This window comes from Anguilla anguilla, chromosome 1, assembly GCF_013347855.1.
Source record: "Anguilla anguilla isolate fAngAng1 chromosome 1, fAngAng1.pri, whole genome shotgun sequence".
Lineage (NCBI taxonomy): Eukaryota > Metazoa > Chordata > Actinopteri > Anguilliformes > Anguillidae > Anguilla > Anguilla anguilla.
Window position 1 is genome coordinate 70,491,677 of NC_049201.1, and position 25,275 is coordinate 70,516,951.

Consider the following 25,275-nt stretch of genomic DNA (forward strand, 5'->3'; position numbering starts at 1 on the left):
ATATTTGTTTTTTTTGTTATGCTGAGTCTGAAAGCTTTCTGAAGTTTGCAAGTTCACGCTGCTGTGGCCATTGCCAGGACTTTCCGTACACTTTAACCACCTTGCTAGAAAGAAAGAGGAGGAGATAAAAGAAAATACAGTGTGCCGTGAAAAATGTGGTTCAAGCAAACTATTCTGGAGGACAGACTGAGAAGGAGGAGGAAATCGCCAGACCTCAAAACATTTGTAAATGTAGCTCAGTCTCAAGGATTTGCAATTTGCATGTGAAAATCAAGAAATACGAAGAACACGAAAGGACATTCTAAAAGGCCTAATGTGAAAACGCTTGTGGGGGCCAAAAGAAAAAATTTGACATTGATGGAAAAAAATGAATGTGTTCCCATGTGTTGGACACTGGACACCATAGGACTTAGTAATGGTGAAAAAAAGTATATCTGTTCAGTTTTTTAAATTAATTTAGTGAACAACTGCAAAAAAAGATGGCTTAATGAGATAATTTTAAACAGAAATACTGAAAAAGTCATGAGACTTCACTATATTCAGAGAGGAATGTGCAAGATAAATCAGGAAGTATTTTTGTAACCATCAAAGTTGTAATTTAGGTGAAAACTAAGGCTTAATGCAGTATAATGACATAACATCATAGTAAAGACATGTATGTTTTATTCAGGCAGCAGGGGTATGTACGGAGTAAAAATTTCAACTCAAAATAAACTTGTGGCCAAAATGGTGGCCAAAAAAGCTTAATGGCCTAAAACTGATGTTGATGAATCTCAAAAAAGCTCCCACAGAAATGTAACCTGGGGCTGAGAATGTCTAATTGCCACACCCAAATTTGGAACAGCAACTGTCTGCAACCACAGCCATTTTTGATGTGGGAACCTCACTGCCTGGGTCTGCCCCTTTTGCATACAGAGCGCTACGTTATGAAACGGACGTAGCCACCTGCGTCTCTTGCCAAAGTCAGAAAATGAAAGCCAGGTACAAGAAGCTCTAAAAGCTGTTGAAAGGCTCTCATCACCCATGTGAAAAAATGGTATGGCAAAATATACCTGAACTATGGTATTTTATACTTATATAATGTGTGCTGAGTGTACTATTTTTCACATCTGGAGGATCTGATTGTGAACATGAGAAAATGTGCAACATTGGCTCGGAAATGCTCTCCTGGCTCAACAATACCTGACTTCCCTGTTAGGGACACGGTTACCAACCTGGGGACAGGGATTAATAAAACCACCAAGGATATGAGGGATATGAATTTTAATTCATAGTTAGGGAGAGATCTCTTTCTGCATTCTAGGACTCTGTTACAATTGGAGGAAATCTTGCAAGAGTGTCATATGTTTTTTCATCACTAGAGGCCCCCAAAACTATGTGTCATATGTCAACTACTTTAGATAGATTGCAATTTCATCTGGATAAATAAACCCATAGTATTAAAAAAAGAAGCAATCAACAATGAAATCAAGAATAGAATGTGTTAGATTATAGTTTTTAAATCAAGTAATTAATATTAGTTAGATAGAAAGATACATGGTTAACCTCATAATCTCTGGGATATACTTCCCAGTTTCGTTTTTCAAAAATTAGATGGTTTTTAATTTCTTTCTTTGATGTTCTTTCACTCTGGGCAAGCTTCCTGTTAAACTGGCCCTAATGTGTTGGTCACTTACAGTAACATGCAAAGACATTCGGAGAGTGATACAATTTTTGTTTTTTTGGATCCAGAGCATTGGATTTGAAATAAAGCAATGAATATGAGATTAAATTCCTGACTATCATCTTTAATTTGAGGATATTTAATGAGATAAGATAAGATAAGATAAAATAAGATAGACTGTATTAATCCCCAGGTGGGGAAATTTGGGTGTTACAGCAGCAAATAATTTACATCCACATCTAATGATCCATGAAGGAATTCCAGATCTTTTTATATACAGTTCTACCATTTTAGGAGAGCAAACGTGCCTGGACAAATCAACACAATATGAAATAGTCTTCATATTTAATACTCTGTGGAAAATTCTTTGCATTTGACGACTGCCTGAAATCTGCAACCCACAGACATCACTAGATGCTGGATATCTTCCCTGGTGATGCTCTGCCAGGCCTGTGCTGCAGCCATTTTCAGTTCCTATTTATTTCTGGTGTGTTTTGCCTTCAGTCTTTTCTTCAGTAAGTGAAACACATGTTTAACTGGATTCACCATTGGTATTTGACTTGACCAGTCAAGAACATTACACTTTTTGGCCCTGAAAAGCTCCTTGGTTGCTTTAGTAGTATAGAGACACACACAAAGTATGGTCACATTTCCTGCTTGACATTATTTTTCTGAGATTTTTATGTGTATGTGCCTGTATTTTAAATACATCAAAGCTTTTCAGCTGTAACTCCTGCTCTCTCACCGCACGGGGGAGCTGTGGTTAAACAGGAGCTGTAGATTATTCATGGGGCTGTGTGAGGCTTCTTCTCTTGACAGAGAACATCCTACACAATGCAACACCACAAACGTCTACTGTCTGCATTGTTTCCTGTTTTAAACAGGCATAATTAACCGTTCACTGGTATAACATGCCTGGGACTTAACAATATGTTTGGGGCCATTGTCCAGCTGCAAGGTGACGTCCAACAAGTTTTGAGGCATTTGGCCGGATCTGAGCAGATAAGATGTTTCTGTGCACTTCAGATATCCAACACTTTAGAATCCATCCTGCCACTGCCATCAGAAGCCACATCATCAATGAGGACAACTAAGCCAGTTCCAGTGGCAGCCATACATGCCCAAGCCATACACTACGGCCATCTTGTTTCACAGATGAGGGGGTTCCTTCCTTTCTGCACACTTTCATCTTTCTTTCAGCTTGGTACATGTTTGCCTCATTTGTCCATAAGACTTTATTCCAGAACTCTACATTTTTTAATGTACTTTTAGAGAAATCTAACCCCGGCTATTCTGTTTTTGAGGTTTACTGCTGGTTTGCATTTTTTGGTGAACCATCTCAGGTTATGCTGGTGTAGTCTTCTCTTTATGATAGCCTTTGACACATCTATACCAACATCCTGTGGAGTTTCTTTGACCTGTTCAACAGTTGAAAACAGTTCAACAGTTTTTTTTTCCACAATGAAAAAAAGTCTGGTCCAAATATAGCAACGGGCCCACCCTATACTTCTCTACATTCAGAAATCAATGATATTAGCATGATGTAATAATGTAACATTTATTAAAGACATACATAACAGGAAGCTTGATCATGCAGTCATATACCAGGGGGCCTCTACTTACAATGTCACCTGGAATCAGTCACAGAATTTTCGAGCCTTTGGTTGTCTAAAGCCGTTTCCACCCAAAGTACTCGAAACTTTTAGTCCTAGGAACTACTTTTCAAGGAACTAAAAGGTTCCTTCAGTTGTCTGCGTTTCCACCGCTAAAGACCCGCGGAGATTATGCAAATTAGCCCACTGACGTATGAAAAAGCGACGTCGTCGTCGGTCCATCTGTCGTATGATTTCTTCTGTAACTCCATACTACCACGAAGTAGCCTACATTATTTTCTAATAACCGGGACAGCCCGGAGGGGTTTATTCCACTTATACAACGGGTGACCAACAATGACTATATATGGTTACTTTAGTATTTATTGATTTTTATCGACTTATTCACCTGAAATTGAAATATTCTTCCGCAGCCGTTTGGGCATATTTTACCGTTGTCAAGCAAAATTCTCGTTGGTAGTTCGACTTGGACCGTTGTTATGCAACAAATAGGATATAACAGGCCGATAGTCAGATTGTAACTGTTTTATATATCCTCTCAAACACATTCATTATGTTTTTTATGCGAACATTCACTTTCATGTCTTGACATCCGAGGCGATAGAATGCATTCACATTCTACAAATAACATTCTACAACAACAGCAGAAAACATGCACACGTTGTAAACAATTTGCTGTTGAATTGATTAATTCGACGCTTACCGTCATTTCCAATATAGACTAATCCCAAAATGACAAGAATAAATAGAATGAAAACTCGGACTTGCGTGAAATTTTAAATTAATATTGCAGTGGTACGGCCACCGTTTTCTTTCCTTGAAAGTTACTCTAGCGGAGCAGCGGAGTGTGTCCTCCAGATGCGAACCATGCACCATAAATATGTCTAGTCTTCCTGGTCGTTTTGTGGAATTGAAGAATCGCAGAGTGAAATTATGGTAGTCTGAAAAAGCAAAAGGGACGATTACTAGAATCAACCTGTTATTTTACCATGACAAAAAGTGCAGAAGGTGATTTCCAGTTTGCTTTTACTGTATCACCAATGTAAATTACGCAGAACTACCGCATAGGCTACCGCATATAACTGTATCAAACGTTTTGAGTCAATTATAATGGACTAACAAAGAAAATCCGGAAGAAAATATTCAGCAACCGAATTAAACCGTTTGAATGTTTTGGTAGCCTACGTAATATGCTGTCCCAGCATGAATGCTTAACATTTTATAAAACGAATACTAAAGCAAGAAAAGAACAGAAGAGCACACGTTATAATCCTCAATCTTAATTTCTCATCTGTTCCAAGACGTTGGCTGGCTATAACCAAAAGTAGGCTACTGCGCCGCATAACATACAAATTTGAATTCAAGTTATTATTATGAAAATAAATCGGTTTGCGGCTGCAGACTTATAAAAATGGCGGTTGAAATAAAATACTGCGAGTAGTCGACCAATCAGAAATATTCAGCGCTTGCGCCCCACCCCAAAAGTTCCGGTACTTTTGGAAAGTGCTACCCCCCTAGCAGGGACTTTTTGTGGGTAAAATAAAGTCCCCGGAACTTAATTTAGACCCTGGTCCCTGCGGTGGAAACGCGGCTTAATACCACAGCACACTAGACTAAAATGTATACAGTATTGTTTTCACTCCTTCTGGAAACGACTAATAAGGGGAAAAATCTAAAATATAATTTTAGGTTTAGTTCAGTTGGTTCATAGTAGGCTATGCCAGTACACTCTCGGATCTATAGGCCACAGTGTGAATACAGACAGTATTGTTAGTATAAACATGTAACATAAGACTGAGCTTTTTAATCAGAGTCATTAAATAAATCAAGTCATTCCTGTAAACTCAGAGTGAACGTTTTAGAAAATAGGCTGTATCCTTTAAATAGCTTTCAACAGCACCATTAACACAACTGATCATTAACATGAAGCTGGTGTAATAAAGCAATGTGTTGTTAACAGTTATGCAATGCTCAGTTACGTTGTCTGATTGTCTTTGTAAATTTCCAAGACTACCTCACTGAATACACAATATAGACACTAGTAACAAGATTATTCTGAAAATGATCAATAAATGCACATTTTAATTTAAAAGAACTGATTGTGTGTAATAAAAAGTAAAACTAAGTATTTTTGTTGGTATATAATAAAACCCTTTGATGAAGAATCGCACATACATTATACAATATATTTATCACATGCACTCACATTAAGAGTCATTGAATGTTGATATCAGCCAGATAACCAAAACAAAACATAAACAGTACATCTTATGAATATTAATTAATATATAATATGAAATATTACAACATTTTAAAAAGTATAACTGGATTTACTGATAATTGAGAGTCATGCACCAAAATCTTTGGCACTCAGTAGATGAAGTTACCCTATGAAGTAAGTTTCCATCCAAGTTAGTTTCCACTGCACAAATGTGCATGCAGAGGGCGAGAATCTCTCTCGCTCTCTCTCTCTCTCTCTCTCACACACACACACACACACAAACACATACACTGTGGGTGGGTGTGTGATGGTGAGATATTTCTCTCTTTTTTGGTTTGGCAAGGTTTGAAACAGTTCATTACAATTAATCTCATCATGATTTCGTTATTCATAGTTTTGCTGATTATCCTCAAGTACCGTGAGTATTTGCTATTATTATTATTATTATTGTCGTCGTATGCAAGTACTTGAAGATGGATCATGTTTAACTCTGTTTTCTGTCCCTTAGAAACTGCTGAAGGTTTGGTTAACCCTGCTCCTATAGTATTCAAGGACATAGGGCAAAATGTGACCATCCACAGTCGTGACAAAGAAATATCGCTTTATGACACATCCGTCAGCTGGTACCATCTGAGACCGAGTGGAAAGATGGAGCAAATAACTAATTTCTACCCTTACAAGTTAAAGGACGGTCGTTACAGGGGAGTGCTTCGCGTGGACTCTAAGGATGCGCATCTAACCGTCTCCAGTGCAACAATCGGCGACTCCGGACGCAGCTTCGCCGCGGTGTTTTCTGAAAAAGACTTAAAACTGGGTTCCTCCACAGTTGTAGCCGTAATAGGTAAGATAAAAGTGCATGCCATGGCACAATTACGTTGGGGATTCTCCCGCAAAATTGTCTTTGTATAGAGCAACATTTCTGCGATATTACGGATTGCAATATTTGTAAACCCGAAGGTCGATCTCATAACAATTATCTTTATATAGGAGTTATATATATATATATATATATATATATATATATATATATATATATATATGTACACACCGATCAGCCACAACATTAAAACCACCTGCCTAATATTGTGTAGGTCCCCCTCGTGATAAACCGCCAAAACAGCTCTGACCCGTCAAGAGTTTTTAAAATCATGTGGAAATAATTCACCCTCTAACAATATCTTAGCTTTTTATATCCCTGTAGCAACTAATAATGTAATAAACTACCAATAGTGTAATAACTCCCAATAATGTAATCCATTTCAATTTTTTTATGTAATAAAAAACAATTCATGTAATAAGTAGTAGTAGTGTACTTTATTGGTCCCCGGGGGGAATTTGCACTGTTGCAGCATCAAAGACAACAAAGTAACACAATCAGATACAAATTTACAATAGATACAAAAAAATCAGATACAAATATACAGTAGATACAAATATATACAGAAATCCAAATATACCAGAGGACACCTTCAGAGGTGGAATCCATCCCTCGACGGGTCAGAGCTGTTTTGGCGGCTCGAGTGGGACCTACACAATATTAGGTAGGTGGTTATATATATATATATATATATATATATATACACCTACAATAAGAAACAGCAACGCCCCGCCCTGCAGGATTGCGGATAGATTAAGAGCAGTGGAAGGGGTCAATTCAGTGGAGGTAGGCAACATTTTTGTTGCCAAATGTTGACACCCATGTTGGGTACTGAGTAGGCCAGCCTTTACAAGCAAAAAGGTGCAAATGAATTATGTTTTGATACAACTTGATATGGATACAATTTGATGCACCTGTACCACCTCAGTTGCAAGCGTTGGTATCTTTTCATGCACTCTTTCATATGTTTTTCTGAGAGTGTTTTTAAAACACAGCAGAACAAAGTCTCGGCTATCATTGCCACGAGGACATTGTTGAAGCTGAACCTATCAAAAGTCACTGTGAATAGACTACACTTGTATTTGGAAAATTCTGATTTCACCATTTAATCATATTATAGCGAGCGGCCTATAAGCAGTGGGCACTGTATAACTGGTTTGTTCTGTTCATGGACATTTGGCTCTTTGTAATGTGAACCCTACGAGTTTCAAAAACAGAAATCTCACAATATCTACATTCATTTGATAAGATTTCTCAAACTGGGAAAAAATTTGACACCATTCGATTTCAAAGACAACTGAGTTTGAGGCAGAGCTAAAATATTTTATTGAGTAGTCTTCCTTTCATCCAACCACAAATGCCAAATTCAGTTGTCAAACAATAAGTGCTTCAAAGATTCAATAGAAACAAAAGAGGGAAAAAATAATAAAAATATGAATAAAATCTAATTGAATTTAGTCACATTCTTCACCACCTCATTTGCTATTCTCCCCCAGGTACTGAACACACAACACCCCCAACACCCCAGATAGTTTTGAACATCTCCAGTTGAAGCTTATCATAAATAATCAGCTGTCAGTGACTATTTGTCTTTGATCGCTCCCTTGTCTTGTTGAATTATTGAGTGTGCTGAGTGATTTGGATAACACTTTATTACCTGGTTTTCAATTTTGTTTTATTCATAAAGGTAAATAGTTATGCCATTGGATTGTGGGAAGTTTCATTCCTACCTCAATATGTTTTGTAAGATAGACAATTAAAATGGCTATGGAAGAAAGTCTGTACAGAAACATGGTTCTCAACTGTAATGTCAAACAACTATGTGGTTATCAATCTAACTCTGCTATGTGAGTTAAGGTTATCAGTTCAGCAAATGCTTGAAACAGGAGGCATAACTTTCCCTAAGTGTGTCCACCAATCAATGTCAGGTTATAATTAGATTTATTTAACCAGGTAGGTCAGTTGAGAACAGGTCCTCATTTACGGTGATGACCGGGCATGTAATTTTAATTTCCCATTGTGGTTTCATGAGACCCATTCTGCTATATATCCCGTCTCTCTTTCTCCTCAGATCCCAAGAGCCTCCCTGTAATGCGCGTCTTCCTCGGTTGCACAGGAACCATTCTATGTGAATTGAAAGGCGGGGGTCCACATTGGAGTGATCCTCAGTGGGAAACAGATGATGCCAATGACGGGCTGACGTTGTCGGAGGCCAAAGCTAAAACTTTTGTAGATGAGCACGGCGCATTCATACAGTCCTCCATCCTCTCTTTGAAAGACAGGATCCATGGTTTGAACTGTGTATGTAGGCACAGCACTGGAGTCATTATTCGAACACGGGTCATGCAAGATAGTAAGAAAATGTTTTTTTTCTCCCTCTTTTATGCTTTATCTTCTCATGTTCTGTCTCCCTTTCACTTATCATAATTGTCTGTCTATTAGCCAACTCTTCCCAAAATTTTAAATGTAACAATTGTAAGTAGCTTCACGGTGTAGTGCATTATTGTTGCCTATTTAATCGCTTTTCCACTGCATGGTACCGGCTCAACTCGACTCGACTCTACTCGCCTTTTGTGGTTTTCCATCGGGCAAAAGTTGTGGATAGTACCTGGTACCTGGTACTTTTTTTGGTATCACTTCCGTCGAGGTTCCAAGGAGATACCAAAAGATGACGTGAAACACTGCAGACCACTGATTGGTCAGAAACGGCAGTGTCATGTGGCATTGCTATGACAACCAGCTACATTGACGGGGGTACTATCTGCAGTGGATAACTAAGTACCTGGTACCAAAAGCGAGTAGAGTTGAGTAGAGTCTAGTCGAGTTGAGCCGGTACCATGCGGTGGAAAAGCGGCTTTTATGTTCCCAGTAGCCTATGATTTTAATCAAGTTGCCAAACTTAGCTAGGGTAACATATTGAGTTCTGCATAATACATACACAAAATTTAATTAAGATGTTCCGAATCTTAAGTTAAGTATTATAATTAAGTCCTGTGCTTCCATCAAAGATACAAGACTATCCAGGATCTATAACACTCTATAATTCTCAGAGTGTGTGTAATTATAAGTTGTTTTGTCATATTGAGATGCTGCTTCAGGCAAGGATCAGTGCCAGCTGCTGCGGTACCTATTTCCCCTGGCTGTGGTGCTGCTGCTGGTGACTGTGACAGCCAGTGTGCTGTGGGCCTGAAGACGGAGGAAGCAGAGCCCTATAGCACAGGTCAGATATTCAATACAACTGTCTCCTGAAATATATCAAGTATAATGCTGCAGTGAAGAATGTGCTTTCAGTAATTGAACTCTTTCAATGTTATATATATATGTTTTCTTGATATCGCATGATAAATGTATTCCACAACTATTAGTATTTCCACTTAAAAAAATATCTCCCTCTCACTCCCCCCCCCCCCCCCCTCAATTTCAATTCAATTCAAAATGCTTTATTGGCATGACAAGATACAACTTATGTTGCCAAAGCATAGAAAAGAACATATAAAGAACATACACCATTGAACACATGAACATATACATGGACATACAGTTTACAGACATATAGGCTTATCCAAATAGGCTCACTGGTTGTCCCTCTGTTTACGGCAAGCTGTGATATAATTTGCCGCTAGTATGATACATTTTTTGTGTTCTCCTAATTAATAGGGGAGTTTTTGGTGGTCATTTAGAGTTTCAAATTGAGGGCATATTTTTGTGAATTTCTGGTAGAAATTTTCTCTTATGTCCAGGTATTTTCCACATGTTGTGAGGAAGTGTAGCTCTGTCTCCACCACTCCTTGACTGCAGTGTGAGCACAGTCTGTCCTCTCTGGACAGCCAGGTCTGCCTGTGTCGGCCTTTTTCGATGGCCAGGCTGTGCTCACTGAGTCTGTACATTGTCAAGGTTTTTCTCTGTTTGCTATCTGTCACCATGGTCAGGTAGTCAGCCATGGTGTACAGTCTGTTTAGGGCCAAATAGCAGTTAAGTTTATTTTGAGTTTTTGTCATTTCTTTCCAATAGGTCAAATGTTTTTCTTTTTGTTTCATTATAATTGTGTTTAGTCGAATTCTCTGAGCTAGGAGGATGTCACTGTCCTGGGACTGACTATTATTAGTGGTGTTAGGATTTTCTTCAGTGAGTCCCAGGACCAGTTGACTGAGGGGACTCTTCTTTATATTCACCTCTTGGCATTTCAGGGCTTTGTAATGATAGCAGTGGGGGTCACTCATTTTTAAATGTTTCCAAAATTTGATGGCTCTTTTCTGAATATTAATTAGTAGTGGATATTGGCCTAATTCTGCCCTGCATGCATTATTTGTGGTTTTCCTCTGAACCCGTAGGATACTTTTACAGAACACTGCATGCAGGGTCTCAATTGGATGTTTGTCCCATTTTGCAATTTCGTGTTGTGTGAGTGGACCCCACATCTCACTGCCATAAAGTGCAATTGGTTCAATTACTGATTTGAACATTTTTAGCCAAATGCCAATTGGAATTTCTATTTGAATTGACTTTTTAATGGCATAGAAAGCCCTTTTTGCTTTCTCTTTAAGTTCATTCACAGCTAAATGAAAGCTTCCTGTAGAACTGATTTTTAATCCTAAATATGAGTAATTTGTAGTTTGTTCAATTTTAGTTGTTCCTAATGTGATATTTATTTTGGGTCCCTGATGTCTGGATCTTTGTTGGAACACAAGAACTTTAGTTTTTGTAGGGTTTATTGTCAGGGCCCAGGTCTGACAAAATGACTCTAGCAGATCCAGGTTTTGCTGTAGACCCTCTTCTGTTGGTGAGAGCAGAACAAGGTCATCTGCATAGAGTAGGAACTTAACTTTAGAGTCATATTGGGCGAGGCCTGGTGCTGTAGATTTTTCAAGTAATGTTGCCAATCCATTTATATAAATATTAAAAAGAGTTGGTGAGATAGAAGAGCCCTGCGCCACACCACGCCCCTGGGAGAAATATTTAGTTTGTTTATTTTAACTGCACATTTGTTGTTTGTATGCATCAATTTAATTACATCATATGTTTGTCCCCCTACACCACTTTCAATAAGTTTTAGGAATAGACCATCATGCCAAATAGAATCAAAAGCTTTCTGGAAATCTATCAAGCAGGCAAAAATTTTGCTTTTGTTTTGGTGAACATATTTGTCAATTAGGGTGTGTAGGGTGAAAATATGATCCGATTTTCTATAATTTGGTAAGAATCCAATTTGGCTTTTACTCAAGACATTGTGCTCCATAAGGAAGTTTATAAGTCTTCTGTTTATTATACTACAGAATACCTTCCCCAGAATACCTACTATTCACACATATGCCTCTGTAATTATTTGGGTCAAATTTGTCTCCACTTTTATATATGGGCGTTATGAGTCCTTTGTTCCAGACATCAGGGAAGTAACCGACACTCAGAACCAAGTTGTATAGTTTTAGGATAGCCAAATTCAATTTATGATTGTGTGTTTTAGCATCTCGTTTAGGATGCCATCTGCACCGTGGGCTTTTCTGGGTCGTAGGTCCTTCAGTTTTTCAAATTTTCAAATTTTTTCAGTTATTGGGGAGTCTAAAGGGTTTTGGTAATCTTTCATAGTCTGTCCAAGCTTTCCCAATTCTTCACATATTTGCTTTTGCTCTGGGCTAAGTGTCTTTTTCTGGTATAAATTTTCTAAGTGGTTTTGCCAAATGTCTCCATTTTGAATGGACAATTCATCATGGTCCTTTTTTTGTAATTTGTTCCAATTGTCCCAGAAACTGTTAGAATCAATAGATTCTTCAATGATGCTGAGTTTATTCTTAATGTACTGTTCTTTCTTGGTTCTGAGTGTGTTTTTGTATTGTGTTAGTACCTGACAATAAGCAAGGCGTAATTCCTCATTTTCTGGTTGTCTGTGTTTTTGGTTTGATAGTTTTTTCCTCATGTCATGGCAGTCTGAGTCAAACCATTTTTCATGGTTTGGTTTTTTGGTTTTTCTATTGGAAGATTTCAGGTTGGACATTGATGCCAAATTATCAAATATATTATTTTGATTATTCACTGCCAGGTTTACACCTTCTTTATTGTGAGTGTATGTGTTTTCCAAAAAGTTGTCTAAGAGGGATTGAGTCAATTGGCTGCCAATTGCTTTCTGGTATTTTTCTTTGCTGTTTTGGGCCCATCTGTAGGATTTTTCAATGTTGTACAGCTTACAGTGTTTCTGTGTTGGATGTTTCTGTCCTTTTGAGATACACAGTAATTTGGCTGTGATCTGACAGAGTTATTAGTGGTTTGACTGTGAATGCTCTGAAAGATGATGGGTCCAGATCTGTAATCATATAGTCTACGGTGCTGATGCCAAGAGGTGAAGAGTAAGTCAATCTTCCTAGAGAGTCCCCTCTGAACCTACCATTGACTATGTACAGACCCAGGCTTCGACAAAGTTGCAGGAGCTGCCTTCCATTTGTATTTGTCTGTTTGTCATAATTATTCCTGTGTGAATGAAAAGGAAGATCAAAATGGTTATTCCCAAATATGTAATTATTCCCCTGACTATTGATAAAGTCAGGTTCCTCACCAGTTCTTGCGTTTAGATCACCACATATCAACACATTCCCCTGGGCCTGGAAATGGTTGATCTCTCTCTCAATGTTGAGAAAGGTGTCTGTGGTGTGGGGATGGCTGGGTTAAGCAGCCACACCTGCCCTGGGTCAGGCTAATTGGACCCAGGAACAGGAGTGGCTGCACCTGTGCGTAGTGAGGTAATCACTGCGCACAGGTTAAATCTGCCATCCCCACCCACACCAGAGAGCTTCGGTCATGACTGGGTTACATCTGCTCACTTGGGCTGTTACCATCTTGCCAAACCCTTGTGAAATAAATCTGACTGTTGGAACATCATCTCCCTGTGTCTCTGTGCTGGAGGGCCCCAAAGAAAGCCACTTCGGTGGCCTGTGGCAGGCGTGTTTGCCACAGTGTCGTCTTTGAAGTATGGGGATTCTATGGGGGGGGGATATATATTGCGCAAAGGAAAACATTTTGCATGTTAGAAATTATGTCTTTTTTAATCTTGAGCCATAAATGATTTTCCTCTTTTTTTAATTAGTAAGATAAGAGTGTCTGCTAAATGCCTGTAATGTAATGTAATGTAATTAATTCTATGTGCTTCTGAAGCTCTGCCTTAAGCCAAATCAGTATGCCGCCAGAGTCTCTGCCCTGGGTTACTCCTGGCAATTTAGTGGAGGGAACCACTAGCTCTGTGTACCCAGAGGGACAACCAGTGTTCCCTTCTCCTCTACACCAAGTTTCTTGTAAAATAATAATGTCTAGGCCTTTGATTGCATTTAAGAACTCTGAGGTCCTACTCTTCAAACCAAACAAAGAAGAATGTAGGCCTTGGATATTCCAGCTTGAGATGCGCATGGAGTTCATGATAAAACTTTTACAATAATAAATGTGTTTTTTTGCTGAAGGTTTGTATGTGTCATTTAAAAACGAGGAATAAAGAGTATTTCAATATTTACAGATGTTTAACAAAACTAACCGTTTGAACAATATAATTCTATATGCATACATATGCACACATACTGCACATGCATACACATACACATGCATATCCATACACAAATGTAAACGTACAAACATATATACATATAAGCATGTACCTACATATATACGTACATACATGTACAGTCACGCATGCATACATACATACACATGTATATGCATACATACATCATTTACACATATTTCTTTTCTTCTTTTTTTTTCTTTTCTTTTTTTACGCTGTGAAAAGGTTGGTCACTATACTTCCTGTTCCATGTGGCAGGAGCAGATGATGCTGAGCATCTGCTGTATGTCTCTCAGTGGATTGTCTCTGCCTGCAGTACTGCCTACAGCCTGGGCATAGCTCAGTCTGCCGGGCTGGAGCTCCTGCTGCTGGGACAGTCTTGCGCTGGGGGGCAGGAGTGGTGCAGGTCTGTCAGCGCTGCTGTGCGCTGATGTCGTGTACGTGGGGATCCCCTGTGGGCCTGGTTGGGCTGGGTGATGTGTATGGGCATGCCTGGGCCGTGATAGAGGGGGCTGGGGTGGTGGTCTCTGTAGAGGTCCTGGGCTGTACCTCGCTGGTCTCTGTTGGGGGTGTCCTTTTTCTCTTGTGGTCTGGGTTGTGGGTGTTCCCGGTTAAGAGCCACGTCTTTCAGAGTCTTAGCAAAAACGGGCACCAGCTCCTTGTAAAGATGGACATGGTCATAAAGGCACTCCACATCCAGAGTGGGATGATGGGCTAGGTACACATTTTCTTTTAATGCACAGTCACGTGATAGGCTGGCATTTACTTTGTGGATGGTTTCGGGGTGAAAGTCTTTTCTCGGTAACAGTGTGGAAACTGTGATCTTTGTGTTTGGGAAGGTGCTGCTTGCCTTCTCAGTCACTGCTCGGAGTGACGTTGCCACCCTCTCCTGCTGGGCCCTTAGGTCATTAGTGCCAGTGTGTATGATGATGTGTCTGGGGGAGCCTAAATGGCTTGTAGACAACATTTCCAGGGCTTTGTCTGATGTTGGGCACCATAGTTGGCCACTTTGTGTTTTGGAAATAGCTTTTTCTCCTGGAGGAATTTATCATTTGAGTCTATTAATATTATTATGTCAGCCTGGTTGGTGTTTGCTGGTTCGTGACTCTCACCGGACTCACTGGTTGTGTGTTCGTCAGGTTGTGTGAGGGTGGTGTCCTGTGTGGGGATTCCTCTTGTGAGATGGAGGCTGAGGGGTTCTGTTGTTGTTCCAAAAAGGGGGAGGCAGACTGTACTTCGGTCACCTGGTTGGTCTGTGTGGCGGTGGCTGCAGTGTGGGGCTGCTGCTGTTGCTCAGTGAAGCAGTGTGGGGCTGCTGCTGTTGCTCAGTGAAGCAGTGCAGCTGCTCGGTAAGGCTCTGCACTGCTCTGTCTCTGTCCTCTAGCTGCTGTGACGGTGCAGTTATCTCTCCCCTGTAGCTCTCCCTGTCCCTATTCAGCTCTCGCACTTCTTCTGTAAGTGCAGTCAGCTCTCTCCTGTAGCTCTCCCTCTCTTGCTTTAGTTCTTGTTTTAGTGCTGCCAAGCTGTTTACTTGATCACTTTTCAATTTATCAACATGGTTTTGTAGCTGTTTTGTTGTGTCCAAGTAAAGACTTCGATTCTGAGTTAAAACTGTCTCTCTGAGGTGAACCAATTCTATCTCGAGCTTTGTAAATTGCTCCTTTAATTGTAGCAAAGAGCTGTGGGGTAACAGATTGTGTGCCTGGTCAGAACTCGGGGGCTCACTCTCGTCCTGACTAAGCTGCATTTCTCCTGGTGAGCTGTTAGCAGTGGGGGGAGTGTGTGTGGCTTTCTCCCTGACAGCTACGCTGGGGCTGGGCTCTCCCTTCTCTACTAGTCCTTTCAGTGTCTGGAAAGCCATTTCAAAGTCTTTCAGGTTGCCTTGTACCATTATTGTCCCGTTGTTGTACATATTAACTGTTGTCGCTGCACTATCACTTTCCTCTGATTCCCTTATTTTTAGTTTTAACCCACTAATGGTTTCCTCACGGTGAACACAGGGGTAGTATGTGGTGATCGCTTTTTGCCAAGCAGTGGACTGATCCGAGTAAAATATAAGGTTACTTGTGTTCCCATTATTGTACAGGTCAGCAAAAAGAGTCTCAGGTTTCTCCCTCATCATTTTTTGCTTGAACTGGTTTTTTGAACTGTCTTTAATATCAGGAGGGAACTGGAACTGACAGAGGCAGAGGGTGCTCTCAGTGCAGCGGGGGAGGGGATTATCAGTGGCTGCTCTGTGTGAGTCTGTGGGTCCTGCTGTGAAGCAGGGAAGGGGCTGCAGCTCTTCTGATTGGCTCATTTCTGAAACTAATTTGCATACAGTTGTAGCAGGTGTGCTGCAGGGGAGCGGCTGCAGCACTTTTGATTGGTTGTTTAAAATAAGTACAGAACACTTGGAGCTGTGCCAGAAAAATGTCTCTCAACTGTCAACTTTTAACTGTCAGTTTCAGCACCTATCTCTCTCTCTCTCCCTCTCTCTCTCTCTCTCTCTCTCTCTCTCTCAAAGAAGTTTTATTTATTCATTTATTTTTGAACTTGTGTTTTTACAAACAACTTATTTGTGTATGGTGAAGAGTCATGACATCATAGTTTGCAGATTACATTTTTTTTGTTCCATATTTTGGCCCTCTAAACTTGTACTTGAATGTTTAGAGGATAATGCTCTGCAGTTTCATGTTCTTTATTAACCACTGGAGATATATTTTTATTTATATGTGGGTACCCCTCTGTTATTGGTAGAAGACCAAATCTTTCTGTCCAATGCTGAGTTTTACACTCTGATATTACATAGGATTAAGTTTGAATGATTTGATTCAATTGTTTTATTAGCCTACTTTTCTGTTAAATGTATATGTTGTACAATTGTGTTGTACATTATATTTTACTTGTGACAAACTTATTGCAACTGAATTAAATAAAAAGCTTGACTGGAGGAGATCATAATGATTGAAAAAAAATATTTTCAAACTGTCTATTTCTTTTATCTATTTCTTTTACATCCTGTGGCAAAGGCTGTGGTGCTGTGCAAGACCATGGAAACATTTCTAATTATAACTGCGTACAGGCAACAACACTTTCAGGTAGTCAAGAAACGGAAGTGGTCCACCACCTTCACAAACGCTCAAAGTTGCTGGTGACAGGATTTGGCTGAATGATGGCACTGAGTCTCTTCATCAAGGTCTAATGTCATCATTGTTTTGATAAGCTTAGGGCCCATAGTAGTGGCCAATTGCAGTCCAACATAAAATCACTTCATGTATTAAGATGAATGTGTATAAAACACAGCTCTCATTGAAGCTGCCAGCCATTTAAAAGAACAAAAGGACTGGCTAGAGTGAGGTGCTCATGTGATTGCAGGTATACGAACGTATTGTAATTTATTTGATCGTTTGGTTTGAGCAAAAATACTTTTTTCACAGTCCAAAGACAAGCAGTTTAGTAAAGTCTGAAGTGCCCGTAGGTAACTGATTGTATAAGTGAATGGTGCATGTATTCTTGCCTCTCACACAATGTACGGTGGGATAGGCCGCGACCCTGACCGGGGTTAGATAATGAAGGGATGAGTGTCTGCTAAGCGATTGAGATGCAATATAGTGCAATGTTATACTATACCGGAAAAAGTATACCACTGAAACACTTAAGCACTAAAATACAAATATTTCGCATGTGACTGTACATTGCGTTACTACTCTGACATAATTGTTTTCGATTAGACGCAAAGAAGCCGTTATCTTTTTTATGTAGCCTACATGTATGGAGTTATGCTCACCCGTACGTCTATTCTACAAATAAATAACTGCTGGGTTGATCATGGATGGAATTTGGACAGGCGTTTGTTGTTTTAAGTAGGTCAAAAAGATCTTTAAAAAAAACCCCAGCCTAGATGTTGTTCGTGGGTAAACGGTTATAGTTGCAGCATGTAGGTGATGACACCGCCTTGCGTTGAAGTGGTTCTATTTAGTCAGCTGAGCTCAGGTCAGTTTTGGGTGGTTTTGTAGTTTCGAGTCATTAAATGGCTATGAAATGGTCATGCTTTGTGTGGAGAAAGTCTGGTCCATTCCGAATGGGAACTCGACCTTGCAAGTATAGCGCGTGATATAGCAAGTTCCTTATCTGTAAGCGGTCAGTCATCAGGTGAAATCAGACAACTCTGTTCTGCAGACATGCCACATGTTCTCTGTCTCCTGCTCTTCGTGCTGTCCTGCAGTGAGTAATTTTTTAAAAATTATTTTAATAATATAAATAATGTTAAATAAAATACGATGTGAATATGTTCTTATTTATAAAATAATAATAAAAATACCTTAAATGTATAAGATATTTGTACAGTTTTAGGTATGCCTAAACTATTTTCTGCCATTGTCAATTATCGGAGTTTTCGTAATTTTTAATTGTACAAATAATTTAGAAACAAATAGGCATATTCGATATCGTTCTACAAGTCTGCATGTAAAAAAGCAAGGGCATAACAAGGAATGTACATAAGTACGTAAAAAGTAAAATTAAATAAAATTCCACTGAAGTGATCGTTGTTGTAAACAAATAAAGTGAGATAGAAAGAAGTGACAATACAAGACAACGTGTGTCACAGTTAGGGATCAAGAATGTCGTAGCTCTTAGCCGGAGTCGTTTTGCATTCTTCCTTTTCATATATTCCATATGTAAACAATCAAACAGTTCATTATGAATAATGAAAACGTTAGGCGAAGTCTTTAAGCATTTTGCTTTGTTGATAATTTCACCCATCAGAACAACATTATTTAACAGAAATTATGAAATTAACAGAACATTATGTTTTCATCAGAGAAATTCATTATGTTAGTTTTCAACTATTCATGAAGATCATCCCAAAATTTTTGACTGTATATACAAGAGAATAATATTTGGACTACTGTTTTAATCTCATCTGGACAAAAGGTATAGGCCTATTATCATTTTCGCAATTACACCTGAGCCTGACGTATTTTTTTGGTAAGGTATATTCAGTTCAGTATATTGAAATTGATTCCTTCCACTGTAGAAGGAATCGGGAAGTGTAGGTAGGCCTACTTGCTTTGTAATCTTTTTATAATACACAGTACAATGTCCAGTGTTAATTCAAGTCAAACAGTGTTGATTTAACTCTTATCAGAAAACATTTGTCCCACATTCCAGTTGAATTAAAATTGGACATTTTATTGTGGATGGTTGGGGAAAATAGAGGTTATGGAGTTTCGGTTTGAGACCACTGTGTTTAGATCTGCTGTAAAACAGTCACGAATGAATCTGTGTGACAGTTTGTCATTATTGAAGGAAAGACCATTGATGAACAGAGGTGGAATAGATGGCGTTGTAGATGAGGTAGGTGCCTTTTCTGATATCTATCTCTGTTTATTGCAGCCAATTCTGTGACCACCTCGCTCATATTCGCCAGAACGGGCAAGGACGTCACACTCCGCTGCCAGTGTTCCAAGAACCGGAACTGTCACGAGGAGGTTATCCGCTGGGTTCGAATGGGCTCGAATGAATCACTGCAACTTATCGATAATAAATGTGAGCAATCGCACTGCCGATTCGCCAACAAAACATTAAATGGCACTCAAGTACTCCTGACGATTGCTCAGGTTGAACCAGGGGATTCTGGTCGATATTACTGCGTAGAGCACAACAAACGCGACATCCAATTTAACGACAACGGAACCCTTTTAATGGTCGGAGGTGAGTAGAGACCCCGTCCCCAAACAGGCCTTCTGCTGTCAAAAACGTCCATTGGAAAATAGGTCCTGGCTGCAGGCTAAAGTACTGTGATGTGAAAGGACTGTGATTTTGCCGTGTAACATCGTTTAGGAGTATAAAACTAGATCATGAAATGTTTGAAAAAAACATGCCAAACATGCCTCACTCATGACAGGCTAACTACACAGTAAAATGTTCAGTGTTAATTAAACCAGCGCCAAATGTACCTTGTTAAGAGAATTAATACTGGACATGTTACTGTGTAGTATGTCTTAAGAAAGTAATCCATGTAAAAGTTGCACGCATGTCATTTTCTTAGAGTAGGCCGCAAGATCCGAAATATAGGTTATAGCAGGTCGTTGGGAAAACAGTGACCCTGGGGGGATAATAAATGCACCCAACATTTACTGGCACCTGTAGATGCAGTGTGACCTGTACCTGTCAATCAGGATGATTGTTGCTAGTTTATAGTTTACTGATCATGTGTGATAAAATAAACTGAACTGTGAGCTATCATCCAGACAGTAAAGAGTATTTATGCAATCATGAAGGCACATTATGCTTAAATTATTTAAAAGGTTTTCAGCAGGTAGTTTACTGATTTATTGTATTCTGTCCTTCCATTTCGTTATATATTAGTAGTCACTGAAATTATATGGAAACATAGAAAGATGGAGTATTATTTAACGTTTATTTGCCCTAATCTGTTGTATTGTTCTTGAGCAGATGTCTGGACAGACAGCAGTGAAGGAATGAGACTAAACCGAGTGACTTCCTGGATGCACGGCACACTGAGTTGCGCTGTGTAGTGACCAGACTCAGTGCCCCCTGGGTAAATATCTACTGGCGGTCGACCCGCGAATCATGGAACAAAACTGGCCAGACCTGGTCTTTGACAGACACCGAGAGAGGGTAAGTGGGGTTCAGGGAAATTTTTACATTCAAATGGACTATTCTTATTTTGCATAAAAATATGCATTTGAGGGCTTCTGTTGGTGAAGTTGGTGAAGGCCAGGACCTCTAGCATAAACATAGCTATCGTAAGTCTCATATCATTACCTAACTGTAACCAGGAGTCCTCAGTGCAGGGAACATTGGGCCTCAATTGTAATAGAACATGCATATATAATACTGATAATCGTAATGTCACTAATTTTCATTTTTCTAACCTTATTTTATCAATGATGAGTAATTAAAATGATTGAATAAGGCCTGTCAAACCATAATCTCCTCAATATCTCTGAAAAAAAGTAGTTACGTTGTTATGTGCAATAATTTCATTTCTTTAATTGGACTAATTAAACAGGGTTTGAGGCTTGCTTATTCCAACCAGTGGCTTGAGATTATAAGGAAAGTAACTTTTTGTACAAGTAGTCTATGCTTCTGTCTAAATTCTTGCTTTATTATTGACAGGTACAGGATAGAGAGCCGGTTGCGAATTGGACTAAAAGTGAAGTCTGGCAGGGAGGATGAGGGGATGGATTTGGATAAGATGGTGGAAATGGATGAAGAATTGTGGTGTGAGGTCTGGGTTGGGGTGGATGTCTCTTTTCAGAGCCTAAAGTTTTCATTCCTTCAGCAAACCCATACTGACCTTGGTTAGTATGAATACCACATTTTATCTATCCATCTATCTATCTATCTATCCACCCCACTCTATAAATTTAAATAATATTCTATTGTGGGCATTCATTATATGCAAGTAAGTACATCAACAGACTGTTTGTATATATCCTATGCTGATGATAAATATGCACATGCATGTGTGGTAACCAGAATGAGAACATATAGCACAGTGCCATATAATACAACAGCACCATCTTATGTCTACTGATGTTTTTGCACTCGAAGCAACTGCATGAGTTCATGAAGATTCCATGGCAATGGCCGACTGTAGCCTGCTGTACTGGATAACTAGATTCAACAATGAATATGTACGATATGCAATTGTACATTTAATAGAAAGTTTGTGTATAGTCACTATTATAGTCCAATATGGTTCTATGTGATTTTCAGAATGGTGCAATGGACTCCTATATGGTGAAATAGCCCTTTGTGTGCTCTGTGTGTGTCTCCTCATCCTGCTCATCTGTCACTGTCTCCGCCACCAGCACAAAGGTATGCTGTTCATGCTCCCCTAACACTGAAGGAGAAAATGTGTGAATGACATGCCTGTAAACACCACATACAGTGACTGAAAGAAATTAGAGGTGTGAGAAATTAGAGGTGTGTTACTCCCCTGTGTTTCAGGTTCAGAACCATCAGCGACAGAAGTGTCACCAACACAGAACTCTTGTGTAAGCATTTCACATGTACTGTCACATGAACAGCATCCTCCAATAACAATAAAGTATTTCATTTGGCTAAAGTAACAAATCACATCCATGCATGTCTTTGCAGAGAGATGTGTCCTCGGACACCACCTACGAGAGACGACACAGACAGAAGAGCAGACAGAAAAACAGTCAGGAAGAGAGACTGGTGTACAGCGAAGTGAGATACAAATGTGAAGAAAGAGTACTGCATGGGTGAAAGACTTGGATACCTACAGAAAGACCCGCTGATACTGCAAGAACTGCTTGTGGGGAGAAGGAAAGAGAGGCAAACAAAGACAGGCAGTCAATTCGGTTTTTGAAAATTCTGTTTTCTGTGTTTCTGTCTCTCATTGTAAACTTGCAGGGTTTGTCATTTCTACCCAACCTTCTCATTTTGGGGAAACATTAACAGAAACATTTGCCTCCGTAAGAACAGTGCCTCCTAAATGTTTATTGCATCACATTTTGTTTGAAGATCTTTTTTTCTGTAACAAGACAAAATAAAACAATTAATGCGCTACTTGTCACAATGTTTCATAATTTTTCTGTTGATTGATGAGAAATGTGCAGACTGTGCTGGATTTATCTTAAGTGAACAGTTTGGGCAATTACTTTGTTGCCTTAGCTCATGTTTTATATGATGAATTATTCAGTCATTAATTATTATAAATGTTCAGTTTTTCTCAGCTCAAAATAAATTCCTGTGATGCTAACTGTGCATCTTGTTTCTGCTATCTGGAGAGTAAAAGATGCTGATATTGTATCTGTGTTACCAGCAGATATAAAAGGTTTATGTTCACGCTGTAAGTACAATAGATTTGCTTCAGCTATTGTAAAGAGGAGATCGCTTGTTCATACTGACGCTCCAGTATTGTCTTGTCCTGTTCAAAAGTTCATTTCATCACCAAACTCATTCTTCAAGTTAATCCTTTTTTTGAAGTAACCCAGCAGTGCTAACCACAGCATGGAGGCACATTGGTTAGCACTGCTGCCTCACAGGAAGGGGGTTCAGCCCAGATACCCTATGCATGGAGTTGGCATGTTCTCCCTGTGGGTTTCCTCTGGATACACAGGTTTCCTCCCACAGTCCAAAGGCATATAGCCCTTGGCCAACACATGAAAATTTAGCCTCCCTGGCTAACTCACGTTTGCAGAAATGTTATTAATAGGCATTGACCTTGTCAAATAAACAAATAAATTAGCTTTACTTGTCAGTAATTTAATTATGTTTTTATTCTATTAAATTCTATTAAAGCTTTCTGAAGTTTGCAAGTTTGCACTGCTGTGGCCATTGCCAGGACTTTCCGTACACTTTAACCACCTTGCTAGAAAGAAAGAGGAGTAGATGAAAGAAAATACAGTGTGCCGTGAAAAATGCGGTTCAAGCAAACTATTCTTGAGGACAGACTGAGAAGGAGGAGGAAATCGCCAGACCTCAAAACATTTGTAAATGTATCTCAGTCTCAAGGATTTGCAATTTGCATGTGAAAATCAAGAAATACGAAGAACACGAAAGGACATTCTAAAAGGCCTAGTGTGAAAACCGCTTATGGGGGCCAAAAAAAAAATTTGACATTGATGGAAAAAAATGAATGTGTTCCCATGTGTTGGACACTGGACACTGGACACCATAGGACTTAGTAATGGTGAAGAAAAGTATATCTGTTCAGTTTATTTAAATTAATTTAGTGAACAACTGCAAAAAAGAAGGCTTAATGAGATCATTTTAAACAGAAATACTGAAAAAGTCATGAGACTTCACTATATTCAGAGAGAAATGTGCAAGATAAATCAGGAAGTTTTTTTAACCATCAAAGTTGTAATTTAGGTGAAAACTAAGGCTTAATGTAGTTTAATGACATAACATCATAGTAAAGACATGTATGTTTTATTCAGGCAGCAGGGGTATGTACGGAGCAAAGGTTTCTATTCAAAATAATCTTGTGGCCAAAATGGTGGCCAAAAAAGCTTAACGGCCTAAAACTGGTGTTGATCAATCTCAAAAAAGCTCTCATAGAAATGTAACCTGGGGCTGAGAATGTCTAATTGCCACACCCAAATTTGGAACAGCAATTGTCTGCAACCACAGCCATATTGATGGGGGAACCTCACTGCCTGGGTCTGCCCCTTTTGCACACAGAGCTCTACGTTAGGAAACGGACGTAGCCACCTGCGTCTCTTGCCAAAGTCAGAAAATGAAAGCCAGGTACAAGAAGGTCTAAAAGCTGTTGAAAGGTTCTCATCACCCATGTGAAAAAATGGTATGCCGAAATATACCTGAACTATACTATTTTATGCTTGAAGTATTATTAAAGTTTATATAAAGTGTGCTGAGTGTACTATTACTTTCCACATGGGGATCTGATTGTGAACATGAGAAAATGTGCAACATTGGCTCGGAAATGCTCTCCTGGCTTGACAATACCTGACTTCCCTGTTAGGGATCCGGTTACCTACCTGGGGACAGGGATTAATAAAACCAGCAAGGATATGAGGGATATGAATTTGAATCATATTGCTGATGCAATTAGGAGTACATTTAATTCATAGTTAGCGAGAGATCTCTTTCTGCATTCTAGGACTCTGTTACATTTGGAGGAAATCTTGCAAGTGTCATATGTTTTTCATCACTAGAGGCCCCCAAAACTATGTGTCATATCTCAACTACTTTCGATAGATTGCAATTTCATCTGGATAAATAAACCCATAGTATAAAAAAAGAAACAATCAGCAATGAAATCAAAGATAGAATGTGTTAGATTATAGTTTTTAAATCAAGTAATTAATATTAGTTGGATAGAAAGATACATGGTTAACCCCATAATCTCTGGGATATACTTCCCAATTTAGTTTTTCAAAGATTAGATGGTTTTTAATTTCCTTCTTTGATGTTCTTTCACTCTGGGCAAGCTTCCTTTTAAACTGGCCCTAATGTGTTGGTCACTTACAGTTACATGCAAAGATATTGGGAGAGTGATACAATTTTTGTTTTTTTGGATGGTAAATGGTAAATGGACTGCATTTATATAGCGCTTTTATCCAAAGCGCTTTACAATTGATGCCTCTCATTCGCCAGAGCAGTTAGGGGGTAGAGGTTAGGGGGTTAGGTGTCTTGCTCAAGGACACTCAAGGATCTGTACTCCAGAGCATTGGATTTGAAATAAAGCAATGAATATGAGATTAAATTCCTGACTATTATCTTTAATTTGAGTATATTTAATGAGATGAGATAAAATAAGATAAGATAGACTGTATTAATCCCCAGGTGGGGAAATCTGGGTGTTACAGCAGCAGATAATTTACATCCACATCTAATGATCCATGAAGGAATTAC

General features: G+C 39.1%; 2 protein-coding genes across 2 annotated transcripts in view; both read left to right on the forward strand.

Annotated features, from left to right (window-relative positions):
• LOC118220725 overlaps positions 1-22,751 on the forward strand; it is a 28,567-nt gene extending 5,816 nt beyond the window's left edge. Inside the window, exons 5-7 of the mRNA XM_035404892.1 lie at positions 21,643-21,744; positions 21,877-21,923; positions 22,027-22,751. Of these exons, the coding sequence (XP_035260783.1) occupies positions 21,643-21,744; positions 21,877-21,923; positions 22,027-22,158 (281 nt within the window). The 3' untranslated portion in view covers positions 22,159-22,751. The remainder of the gene's footprint in view (positions 1-21,642; positions 21,745-21,876; positions 21,924-22,026) is intronic.
• LOC118220860 overlaps positions 4,869-25,275 on the forward strand; it is a 36,102-nt gene continuing 15,695 nt past the window's right edge. The window contains exons 1-4 of the mRNA XM_035405228.1: positions 4,869-5,915; positions 6,006-6,338; positions 8,446-8,727; positions 9,461-9,594. Coding sequence (XP_035261119.1) covers positions 5,873-5,915; positions 6,006-6,338; positions 8,446-8,727; positions 9,461-9,564 — 762 coding nt within the window. The 5' untranslated portion in view covers positions 4,869-5,872 and the 3' untranslated portion in view covers positions 9,565-9,594. The remainder of the gene's footprint in view (positions 5,916-6,005; positions 6,339-8,445; positions 8,728-9,460; positions 9,595-25,275) is intronic.